This window comes from Cetorhinus maximus, chromosome 6, assembly GCF_964194155.1.
Source record: "Cetorhinus maximus chromosome 6, sCetMax3.hap1.1, whole genome shotgun sequence".
Classification (NCBI taxonomy): Eukaryota; Metazoa; Chordata; class Chondrichthyes; order Lamniformes; family Cetorhinidae; genus Cetorhinus; species Cetorhinus maximus.
This window is the reverse complement of record NC_135884.1, coordinates 76,700,542-76,713,067: the sequence shown is the minus strand read 5'-3', so window position 1 is coordinate 76,713,067 and position 12,526 is coordinate 76,700,542. Positions and strand designations below refer to the sequence as shown.

Here is a 12,526-nt window from a genome sequence, read left to right as displayed (position 1 = left end):
ATTTGTGGATGACACCAAATTGGGGAGATAGTCAATACTGAGGAGAATAGTAACAAATTACAGGAGGACATTAATAAACTTTCAGAATGGGCGGAAGAACAGGGAGGTCACTTATTACTTGGAAGATGTGAGTCTGGGTGGGGTAGAGGATCAAAGGGATCTCGGGGAACAAATACACCTAATCACTAACAGTTGCTTCACAGGTTAGTGAGATCATAAAAAAAACACAAATCAAGTCCTGGGTTGTATTCCTCGAGGTGTAGAAGCCATCCTACATTTCGGTGAGGCAGTGGAAGCTCAGATGGTAGTCCGGAGATCCATGCTTTTTTCTGTGCAAACCCAGCTTGGTGCTGTACAGGCTCAGAGGCCTGCCTTCATGGCTTTGGATACCTGTGCTGCAAGAGACTTGCAGCATTCAACAGCAGTTCAATAGATTATTAGGATTGCTGAGATACCATCCTAGGGAGAGGCATTGGCTCCATGAAGCATGAACCTGCTGCCCTCATGCAAGTTGTCAGTATCTGTGTTCCCACCACTGCTACTCCACCGATGCCCTTGGTGTTGCCTCTCGGCCAGCCAGCCAGCCTGGACAGCTGCCTCATGCTGAAATGGTGTGGTGTGAAGCCAGGCCCAAAACGCCAGAGTTGCTTGAGGTCATCCTGTAAAGCTATCTGCAGCCTTCCACTGGCCATGCTGCAAACACTGGGAGCACTGTGCAGGAGCACAGGACAGGTAAAGGCACACTGAAGACAGACACTAGGATGAATAGTTTATTGTTGTTTGTATAATTAAGTAACCTTCGTGCCACACAAGTGCCAGGCAATGACCATCTCTAACAAGAGAGAATCTAACCATCTCCTCTTGGTGTTCAATTATATTATCATCACTGAATCTCCCACTATCAACATCTTGGGGTTACCATTGACCAGAAACTGAACTGGACTAGCCATATAAATACTGTGGCTACAACAGCAGCTCAGAAGCTAGGAATCCTGTGGCAGGTAACTCACCTCCTGACTCCTCAAAGCCTGTCCACCATCTACAAGGTACAAGTCAGGAGTATGATGGAATACTCCCCACTTATCTGGATGAGTGCAGCTCCAACAACACTCAGGAAGCTCAGCACTGTCCAAGACAAAGCAGCCCGCTTGATTGGCACCCCATACACAAACATTCACTCCCTCCACCACCGACGCACAGTAGCAGCAGTGTGTACCATCTGCAAGATGCATTGTAGGAACTCACCAAGGCTCGTTCGATAGCACCTTCCAAACCCATAATCACCACCATCTAGAAGGACAATGGCAGCAGACACATGGGAACACCACCACCTGGAAGTTTCCCTCCAAGCCACTCACCATCCTGACTTGGAAATATATCACCGTTCCTTCACTGTCACTGGGTCAAAATCCTGGAATTCCCTTCCTAACAGCACTGTGGGTGTAACTACACCACATGGACTGCAGCGGTTCAAGAAGGCAGCTTGCCACCACCTTCTCAAGGGCAATTAGGGATGGGCAACAAATGCTGGCCTAGCCAGTGATTCGTAGATTCCCAGACAAAATTAAAAAAAAATTGGATAAAAAGAATTTGAATGGTGGGGAATAACGCATCCGTTTTGGTCAGGGAAAGTTATAGCACTGAAATTGGAGCCTGATAATCCACTTCTTTGCATCCTGTGTGGTTAACAGGGACCTAGGATTCATCCTCCCTGCCTCCTCCTCTTTCATCGCCTCATAAGGACATAAGAAATAGGAGCAGGAGTGGACCATTCGGCCCATCGAGCCTGCTCCACCATTTAATATGATCAAGGCTGATTATGGCCATAATCTTTCAGTCTTCCCTAGTCTCAGGGGAGGTCCCTGAGGACTGGAGAATTACAAACATTACGCCCTTGTTCAAAAAAGGCTGTAAGGATAAGCCCAGCAATTACAGACCAGTCAGTTTAACTTTAGTGGTGGGCATGCTTCTAAAAACAATTATTTAGGATAGAATTAATAGTCAGATGGGAAAAATGTGGGTTAATTAGAAATTCATGCTGGCTCTTCCCAAAGGGGAAATCATGTTGGAGTTTTTTGAAGAGGTGACAGAGGGTTGATGAGGGTAATGCTGTAGATGTGGTGTACATGGACTTTCAAAAAGCATTTGATACAGTGCCACACAACTGACTTGTGAGAAAAGTTACAGCTCATGGAATAAAAGGAAAAGTAGCAATATGGATACAAAATTGGCTGAGTGATAAGAAACAGAGAGTGACAGTCAATGGATACTTTTTGGGCTGGTGGAGTTCCCTAGGGGTCGGTATTGGGGACCCTTGCTTTTCTTGATATATACTAATGATCTAGATCTTGGTGTGCAGGGGACAACTTCAAAGTTTGCGGATGATATGAAACTTGGAAGCATTGTAAACTGTGAGGAGAACAGTGTAGAACTTCAAAAGGACATTGATGGAGTGGGCAGATAGGTGACAGATGAAGTTCAATGCGGAGAAGTGTGAGGTGATTCATTTTGGTAAGAAGAACATGGAGATACAATATAAAATAGAGGGTACAATTCTTAAGGGGGTGTAGGAGTGGGGTGTATCTGTGCATAGATCATTGAAAGTGGCAGGACAGGTGAAGAGAGCAGTTAATAAAGCATATAGCATCCTGAGCTTTATTAATAGGGGCATAAAGTACAAGAGCGGGGAGGTTATGCTGAATTTATATAAGACACTCGTTAGACCCCAGCTGGAAAATTGTGTACAGTTCTGGGCGCCATTCTATAGGAAGGATGTGAACACATTGGACAAAGTGCAGAAGAGGTTTACAAGAATAGTTCCAGGGATGAGAAACTTCAGTTACGAAGATAGATTGGAGAGGTTGGGACTGTTCTCCTTGGAGAGGCTAAGAGGAGATTTGATCGAGATGTTCAAAGTCACGAGGGGTCTAGACAGGGTAGAGAGGGAGAAACTGTTCCCACTCGTAAAAGGATCGAGAACAAGAGGGCACAGATTTAAAGTGATTTGCAAAAGAAGCAAATGCGATGTGAGAAAAAACTTTTTCACACAGCTAGTGGTTCGGGTCTAATGCACTGTCTGGAAGTGTGGTGGAGGCAGGTTCAATCGAGGCATTCAGGATGGTATTAGATGATTATTTAACTAGAAACAATTTGCAGGGTTACAGGGAAAAGGCAGGAGAATGGCACTGAGTCATAATGCTCATTCGGAGAGCTGGTGCAGACACAATGGGCTGAATGGCCTCATTCTGCGCTGTCACAGTCTGTGATTGGGCTCCAACTCCAATTTCACCCCCACTCTCCATATCCCTTAATTCCCCAAGAAACCAAAAATCTGACTTTTCCAGCCTTAAACATGTTCAACAATGGAGCACCCACAACTCTCTGGGGTAGAGAATTCCAAAGATTCACAACCCTTTGAGTGAAGTAATTTTTCCTCATCTCAGTCCTAAATGATCATCCCCTTATCCTGAGATTGTGCCCCCATGTTCTAGATTCCCTACCCAGGGAAAACAATCTCTCAGTGTCTACCCTGTCAAGCCCCTTCAGAATCTTGAAGGTTTTACTGAGATCAACTCTCATTCTTCTAAACTCCAGAGAATATAGACCCAGTTTACTCAGCCTCTCATCATAGGACAACATCCTCATCCCAGGGACCAATTTAGTAAACTTCCCTACACAGCCTCCAATACAAGTATATCCTTCCTTAGATATGGAGACCAAAACTGCACACATTACTCCAGATGTGGTCTCACTAAAACCCTATACAATGCAGCAAGGCTTCTTTATTCCTGGACTCCAATCTCCTTGCAATAAAGGCCAACATGCCATTTGCTTTTATAATTGCTTGCTGCATCTGCATGTTAACTTTCTGTGTTCCTTGTAGGAATTATAACATCAACATTTACAAGTTTGACGCCTGTTAAAAAAAAGTCTGCTTTTCTATTCTTTACAACCAAAGTGAATAATCTTACACTTTCCACATTATAGTGTATGTGCCACCTCATTGCCCAGTCACTTCTCTGTCCCTTTGCAGACTCTGTTCTTCCCCATTTCACATTCCCACCTAACCTTGTATCATCAGCAAACCTGGATGCTTTACACTCAGTCCCTTCATCCAACTCATTAATATAGATTGACAAAAGCTGAGGCCCCAGCACGGATCCTTGTGGCACTCCATTGCCAACTTGAAAATGCCGCATTTATCTCTGCTTCGTATCCATTATCCAATTCTCTATCCATGCCGATATATCACCTCCAACTCCATGAGCGAATGCCTTTTGGAAATCCAGGTATACCACATCTACTGGTTCCCCTTTATCTACCAAGTTACTCATTACATCCTCAAAAAAACTCCATGAAATTTATCAAACACAATTTCCCTTTTGTAAAACAATGTTGACTTTGATCATCGTCTGATTTTCTAAGTACATTGTTAAGCCTTCCTTAGTAATAGATTCCAGCAGTTTCCCGACCACTGATGTCATGTTAACTTGCTCTGGTTTCCCTCCCTCTTTTCTTCAACAGCAGTGTTGCATTTGTTAACTTCCAATGTGCTGGGACCATTTTAGATTCTAGGGAATTTTGGAAAATCATAGCCAGCAAATCCACTGCAGCTCTCTTTTAGAGCCCTCAGATGTGGGCCATCAGGTCCTGGGGAACTGTCAAATTTCAGTCCTTTTGGTTTCTTCAAAACTTTTCTCTGTTGATATTAATTGCCTTAAGTTCCTCACCCTCATTAGCTTTTTGCTTACCCTCTATTTCTGGTATGTAATTTCTTCCTTGTACTGTGAAGACAGACAATATTTATACAACGTCTCTGCCAATTTATCATTCCTCTTCCCTGGCTGACTCCTCGATTCCTGAGATGAGGGTGCGATCTCATAGCGGTGAGGTTGTGAAGGATGCAGCAGACCACCATGAACTTCGAGACCTGCTTGGGAGAATGTACGGCAGTGTTCCCACTGGTGGTAAAGGTAGAGGGACCACTGTCCAAGGAGACCAATTGCCTTTTGATGATGCTCTGAGTAGCTCTGTGGCTCTCACTGTCAGCCCACTCTACATGTATGGTGGGATATCACAGGAGTTCATCAGCAATGGCCTGAGAGTCACATTCATCAAATCATCCTTACAGCCAATGACCCAAACTCCTCCATCACCATCCCTAGGTTTGTCCTGTCCCACCAGCAGGACAGACCCAGCAGAGACAGTAGCACAGTGGTATACAGTCAGGAAGGAGTAGTCCTGGGAATCCTCAACATTGACCCCAGACCCCATGAAGTCTCATGGCATCAGATCAAACATGGGCAAGGAAACCTCCTGCTGATTACCATCTACCACCATCCCTCTGCTGGTGAATCAGTGCTCCTCCATTTTGAACATCACTTGGAAGAAGCACTGAGGGTGGTAATGGATGGAGTGAAAAATTGGTAGGCAGGGTGTAATGGAAAGGCTGTCTATGCTTAGAGAGAATGAGTCACCTGGTCTGGATGGCTTACATCCCAGATTGCCAAAGGAAGTGGGTGGAGATAGCTGAAGGGCTTGTCATAATCTTCCAATCTTCCCTAGATATGGGGCAGGTGCCAGAGGATTGGAGAGTGGCAAACGTTTTCAAAAAAGGGTGTAAGGACAGTCCTAGTAACTACAGGCGAGTTAGTTTAACATCAGTGATGGGTAAGGTTTTAAAAACAATTATCAGGGAAAAGTTCAACAGGCACTTGGAGAGGTTTGAGTTAATTAAAGAGAGCCAGCATGGATTTGTAAAAGACAGATCGTGCTTGCCTGGACTGGAGGAAAGTTTCTGGTGGATTTTCCAAAGGGGTCAGTGTTAGGACCCCTGCTTGTCCTGAAATATATCAATGACCTAGACCTTGGTGCAAAGGGCACAATTTCAAAACTTCTGGATGATACGAAACTTGGATGTATTGTGAACTGTGAGGAGGAGAGTGTAGAACTTCAAAAGGACATAGACTTGTTTGTGGAATGGCAGACAAGTGGCAGGTGAAATTTAATCCAAACAAGTGTGAAGTGATTCATTTTGGTAGGAAGAACACAGAGACACAATATAAAATAAAGGGCACAATTCTAAAGGGGGTGCATGAGTAGAGAGACCTGGAGGTATGGGTGAAATTTGTTGAGGCATCGGGGTCATTGGAGAGAGGGCAGAAAAGATTGGCGAGAATGGTTCCAGGGATGAGGAACTTCAATTATGTAGATAGATAGGAGAAGTTGGGACTGTTCTCCTTGGAGAAGAGAAGGTTGAGAGGAAATTTGATAGAGATATTCAAAATCATGCGGGGTCTGGCCAGAGTAGACAGGGAGAAACTTCCTAATGGAAGAAAGGTTGAGAATGAGAGGGCACAGGTTTAAGATAATTGGCAAAAGAAGCAATCGTGACATGAGGAAAAACCTTTTCACACAGCGAGTGGTCAGGGTCTGGAATGCGGTGCCCGAGTGTGTGATCGAGGCAGCTACAATCGAGTGTTCAGGGTCTGGAGTGCGGTGCCCGAGTGTGTGACCGAGGCAGCTTCAATTGAGTGTTCAGGGTTTGGAATGCGGTGCCCGAGTGTGTGACCGAGGCAGCTTCAATTGAGTGTTCAGGGTCTGGAGTGCGGTGCCCGCGTGTGTGATCGAGGCAGCTTCAATCGAGTGTTCAGGGTTTGGAATGCGGTGCCCGAGTGTGTGACCGAGGCAGCTACAATCGAGTGTTCAGGGTCTGGAGTGCGGTGCCCGAGTGTGTGACCGAGTTGGTTCAATTGAGTGTTCAGGGTTTGGAATGCGGTGCCCGAGTGTGTGACCGAGGCAGCTTCAATTGAGTGTTCAGGGTCTGGAGTGCGGTGCCCGAGTGTGTGATCGAGGCAGCTTCAACCGAGTGTTTAGGGTCTGGAATGCGGTGGCTGAGTGTGTGATCGAGGCAGCTTCAACCGAGTGTTTAGGGTCTGGAATGCGGTGGCTGAGTGTGTGACCGAGGCAGCTTCAATTGAGTGTTCAGGGTCTGGAGTGCGGTGCCCGAGTGTGTGATCGAGGCAGCTTCAATCGAGTGTTCAGGGTCTGGAGTGCGGTGTCTCAGTGTGTGATCGAGGCAGCTTCAATTGAGTGTTCAGGGTCTGGAATGCGGTGTCTCAGTGTGTGATCGAGGCAGCTTCAATTGAATGTTCAGGGACTGGAATGCGGTGCCCGATTGTTGATCGAGGCAGCTTCAATTGAGTGTTCAGGGACTGGAATGCGGTGCCCGATTGTTGATCGAGGCAGCTTCAATCGAGTGTTCAGGGTCTGGAATGCGGTGCCCGAGTGTGTGATCGAGGTAGCTTCAATTGAGTGTTCAGTGTATGGAGTGCGGTGCCCGAGTGTGTGATCGAGGCAGGTCCAATCAAGTGTTCAGGGACTGGAATGTGGTGCCTGATTGTTGATCGAGGCAGCTTCAATCGAGTGTTCAGGGTCTGGAATGCGGTGCCCGAGTGTGTGATCGAGGCAGCTTCAATCGAATGTTCAGGGTCTGGAATGCGGTGCCCGAGTGTGTGATTGAGGCAGCTTCAATCGAGTGTTCAGGGTCTGGAATGTGGTGTCTCACTGTGTGATCGAGGCAGCTTCAATCGGGTGTTCAGGGTCTGGAATGCGGTGCCCGAGTGTGTGATCGAGGCAGGTCCAATCGAGTGTTCAGGGTCTGGAATGCGGTGCCCGAGTGTGTGATCGAGGCAGCTTCGAGTGTTCAGGGTCTGGAGTGCGGTGCCCGAGAGTGTGCTCGAGGCAGCTTCGAGTGTTCAGGGTCTGGAGTGCGGTGCCCGAGTGTGTGATCGAGGCAGCTTCAATTGAGTGTTCAGGATCTGGAATGCCGTCCCCGAGAGTGTGATAGAGGCAGTTTCAATCGAGTGTTCAGGGTCTGGAGTGCGGTGCCCGAGTGTGTGATCGAGGCAGATTCAATCGAGTGTTCAGGGTCTGGAATGTGGTGCCCGAGAGTGTGATTGAGGCAGCTTCAATCGAGTGTTCAATGTCTGGAATGCGGTGCCCGAGTGTGTGATCGAGGCAGCTTCAATCGAGTGTTCAGGGTCTGGAATGCGGTGCCCGAGTATGTGATCGAGGCAGCTTCAATCGAGTGTTCAGGGTCTGGAGTCCGGTGCCCGGGTGTGTGATCGAGGCAGCTTCAATCGAGTGTTCAGGGTCTGGAGTGCGGTGCCCGAGTGTGTGATCGAGGCAGCTTCAATCGAGTGTTCAGGGTCTGGAGTGCGGTGCCCGAGTGTGTGATCGAGGCAGCTTCAATTGAGTGTTCAGCGTCTGGAATGCGATGCCCGAGTGTGTGATCAAGGCAGCTTCAATCGAGTGTTCAAGGTCTGGAATGCGGTGCCCGAGTGTGTTATCGAGGCAGCTTCAATCGAGTGTTCAGGGTCTGGAATGCGGTGCCCGAGTGTGTGATCGAGGCAGGTCCAATCGAGACTTTCAAAGGGAATTGGATTATTATCTGAAAATAAAATTTGCAGCTCTATGGGGAGAAGGCAGGCGAGTGGTACTAGGTGCATTGCTCATTTGGAGAGTTTGGCGAGGCACGATTGACCAATTTGCCTCCTTCTGCACTGTAACCGTTCTATGATTAACCTAACTGAACTTTTTGGTGAAGGAATGCAGTGTGTATTGTCCATATGGATTTTATGAAAGTGTTTGACGAGGTACTTTATTAAAGACTGTTTAACAAAATGCTTCCATGTGGCTCATGGAATAGGAGGGTGAACGACAAACCGGATTTTAAAAATTGCCTTGAGGTCAGAATCTGAGCAGTGATAAGAGGTTATTTTTCAGACTGGAGAATGGTGACCAGTGGTGTTTCCCTGAGGGTCTGTGCTATGATCAATGTACTCCAAAATGCAATCCATTTAAATATTTCAAAAGCAAAGTTAACGTTTCAAAGTTTACTGATGATACCAAACTTGGAGGTGAGACAAACACTGAGGGTGATACTAAACAACTGCAACAGGACACAGATAGGCAAGCAGAACGGACAGACTAGTGGCAGATAACATCTCATCCCCAGAAATGTGTGGTGGAAGGGATAGGGAGAGGAAAACTTGTTCATTCCTCGAGATGATGATGGGGATAGCAAGAGGGATGGAGGAAGGGGTGAGAGGAAGGAAGGTAGGAGGAAGGGGTGTAGGAGGAAGGGGATCAGAGGAGGGGGTAAGAGGAGGGGGTAGGAGGAGAGGATAGGAGGGGGTAGGAGGGGAGGGTAGGAGGGGGTAGGAGGAGAGGGTAGGAGGGGGTAGGAGGAGAGGGTAGGAGGGGGTAGGAGGAGAGGGTAGGAAGGGGTGGGAGGAGAGAGGAGGTGGAGAGGAGTGGGGGTCAGAGGAAGGGAAAAGGAGATAGAAGAGGAAGGTGGGTCGCGATATTGATCAAGGAATCAATTATAGCAGTCAGGAGGGATGATATCTTGGAAGGATCATCACATGAGGCCACATGGGTAGAAGTAAAAAACACAAAAGGGGCAAACATGCTGTAGGGTGTGTGCTATAAGCCCCCAAACAGTCAGGGAGAGATAGAGGATCAAATATGTAATCAAATTTCAGAGAAGTGTAAGAATAATAAGGCAGAAATAGTAAGGGATTTTAACTACCCATAAATTAACTGGGATAGTTTTAGTGTGCAAGGTAGGGAGGGAGCAAAATCCTTAAATTGCATCCAGGGGAATATTTTTAGCCAGTATGTAGAAAGTCCAACAAGGGAGGGGGCAATTCTGGACCTAATATTCAGAAATGAGCCCGGGCAGGTGGAAGATGTGTCAGTCAGGGAGCATTTTGGAGATAGTGACTATAACTTAGATAGATTTAGGGTTGTTATGGAAAAGGATAAGGTTGGGCCAGGAATAAAGGTTCTAAACTGGGGAAAGGCTAATTTTACTAAGATAAGATATGATTTGGCTCAAGTGGACTGGGAGCAGCTATTTGCAGATAAAACTGTGTCGGAGCAGTGGGAGGCATTCAAGGAGGAAATAGCAAGAGTACAAATATGTTCCCATAAAGACAAAGAGAGAGACCAAGTCCGGAGAACCCTGGATGTCAAGGGATATAAAGGTTGGGATTAAGGAAAAAAGAGAAGCTTATGGGAGATACCGAGGGCTCAATACGGCAGAGTCCCTAAGAGGAGTATTAAAAGGGCAGAGGGGAACTTAAAAAGTAAATTAGGAAAGCTAAGAGAGTGCATGAGAAAACATTGGTGGGTAGAATAAAGGAAAACCCAAAGGGGTTTTTTAAATATATAAAGAACAAGAGAATAACTAGGGAAAGAGTAGGACCAATTAGGGACCATAGAGGTAATGTGTGTGTGGACCCGGAGGACATGGGTACAGCCCTCAATGAATACTTTGCGTCGGTCTTCATAATGGAAAAGAACGATGCAGGTTTAGAGAGCAGGGTAGAGGACTATGATATATTAGAGGAAATTAACATAGAGAGAGGAGGTACTAGCGGGTTTAGCAGCCTTAAAAGTGGATAAATCCACAGGCCTGGATGAGATGTATCCCAGGCTGTTGAGGGAGGCAAGGGAAGAGATATCAGGCTCCTGGCAGTAATTTTCAAACCCTCTCTGGCCACAGGTGAGGTGCCAGAGGACTATTAATGTTGTCCCATTATTAAAAAAGAGACGAAGGGATAGACCAGGAAATTACAGGCCAGTCTAACCTCGGTGGTAGGGAAATTACTAGAAAGAATTCTGGGGGACATATTTATCTACACTTGGAGAGACACAGATTAATCAGGGATAGTCAGCATGGATTTGTTAAGGGAAGGTCGTGTTTGACAAATTTGACTGAATTTTTTGAGCTAACCAGGAATGTTGATGAGGACAATGCTTTTTATGTGGTTTACATGGACTTTAGCAAGGCTTTTGAGAAGGTCCCTTATGGCAGACAGGTCAAGAAAGTAAGAGCCTATGAGATCCAAGACAAAGTGGCACATTGGATCCAAAATTGGCGAGAGGCGGGAAGCAGAAGGTGATGGTAGAGAGATGTTTCTGTGACTGGAAGCTGTTTCCAGTGGGGTTCCGCAGTGCTTGGTGCTGGGGCCCTTGCTGTTTGTGGTGTACATAAATTATTTGGACTTAAATGTAGGGGGTATGATCAAGAAGTTCACGGATGACACGCAAATTGGTAAGGTGGTAAATAGTGAGGAGAATAGCCGTAAACTGCAGAAGGATATCAATGGATTGGTCAGGTAGGCAGAGCAATGGCAAATGGAATTCAACCTGGAAAAGTATGAGGTAATGCACTTGGGGAGGGCTAACAAGGCAAGAGGTTACACTATGAAGGGTAGGACCCTGGAAAGTACTGAAGATCAGAGGGACCTTGGTGTGCATATCCACAGATCCCTGCAGGTAGCAGAGCAGGTAGATAAGGTGGTTAAGAAGGCATATGGGATACTTACCTTTATTAGCCGAGGCGTAGAATACAAGTGTAGGGAGGTTATGCTGGAACTGTATAAAATGCTGGTTAGGCCATAACTGGAGTACGGTGTGCAGTTCTGGTCACCACATTACAGGAAGGATGTGATTGTACTGGAGAGGGTGCAGAGGAGATTCACCAGGATGCTGCCTGGGCTGGACGGTCTGAGCTATGAGGAAAAATTGGATAGGCTGGGATTGTTTTCCTTGGAGCAGCGAAGGTTGAGAGGGGGCCTGATAGTGGTGTATAAGATTATGAGGGGCATTGATAGGGTGGATAGGAAGGCACTTTTTCCCAGAGGTAGGAGGCTAAGAGGGGAGTTGAAGAGAATTTTTTTCACCCAGAGGTTGGTGGGAGTCTGGAACTCACTGCCTGAAAGGGTGGTTGAGTCAGAAACTCTCTTAACATTTAAGAAGGGCCTCCTCCTGTGCTGTAAACGTCAATGAGGAGGGGGGTGGTAGAAGGAGAGGGTAAGATAAGGGAGCAGAGGAAGAAATAGGAGGAGGGGATAAGAGGAGTAGTAAGAGGAGAGGTGGAGGGGGGGACTTGAGGGGAGGGGCGCTTGGGGGAGGGCTTCTGGGGAGGGGATCGGATGAGAGCTGGGCTTATCACGCAGGCAAAATACAGCATTGTAAAAAGCTAGATTCTAGCTGACATATCCCAGGAGGGATAAAGTTACACTGAGATTTGAATGAAAAGCTCATTTAGCAGAACAATGGACAAAATCCATCAGATAACAGATCTCACCACATGTCGATGGGTGTGGAATACTCCGTGGAGCCCAATAGGACATCTGGGGGGCGGTACCACAGCGTCACCACCTCATTAGAGTAGGTCTTTGTCGGCACTGACTTAGCTCTAGCCAATCCTGGAGAAGAAAATGGTGAACTTTCAGACTGTAGATCAAAAATACACATCCACACCCCCACACGCACATCCCCCACCCCAACTCACACAGCCACATGGTGAAATATATAGAAATACAAGGCTCCTTCGACAACACATTCCAAACCCATGACCTCGACCATCTAGAAGGACAAGGGCAGTGTCCTACATTAGATGTGATTCCACGGTGTGTCTGTGTCTGTGACTTAATTAGAACAAAAGAAC

At 46.7% G+C, this 12,526-nt stretch overlaps 1 protein-coding gene across 1 annotated transcript in view; it reads right to left on the bottom strand.

Moving 5' to 3' along the window:
- The window catches only part of LOC144682287 (cyclin-dependent kinase 16-like), a gene marked incomplete at its 5' end in the record, with an annotated part of 398,100 nt that overhangs the window by 28,596 nt on the left and 356,978 nt on the right, over positions 1 to 12,526 (bottom strand). The window contains one exon of the mRNA XM_078544764.1: positions 12,164 to 12,284. Coding sequence (XP_078400890.1) covers positions 12,164 to 12,284 — 121 coding nt within the window. The remainder of the gene's footprint in view (positions 1 to 12,163; positions 12,285 to 12,526) is intronic.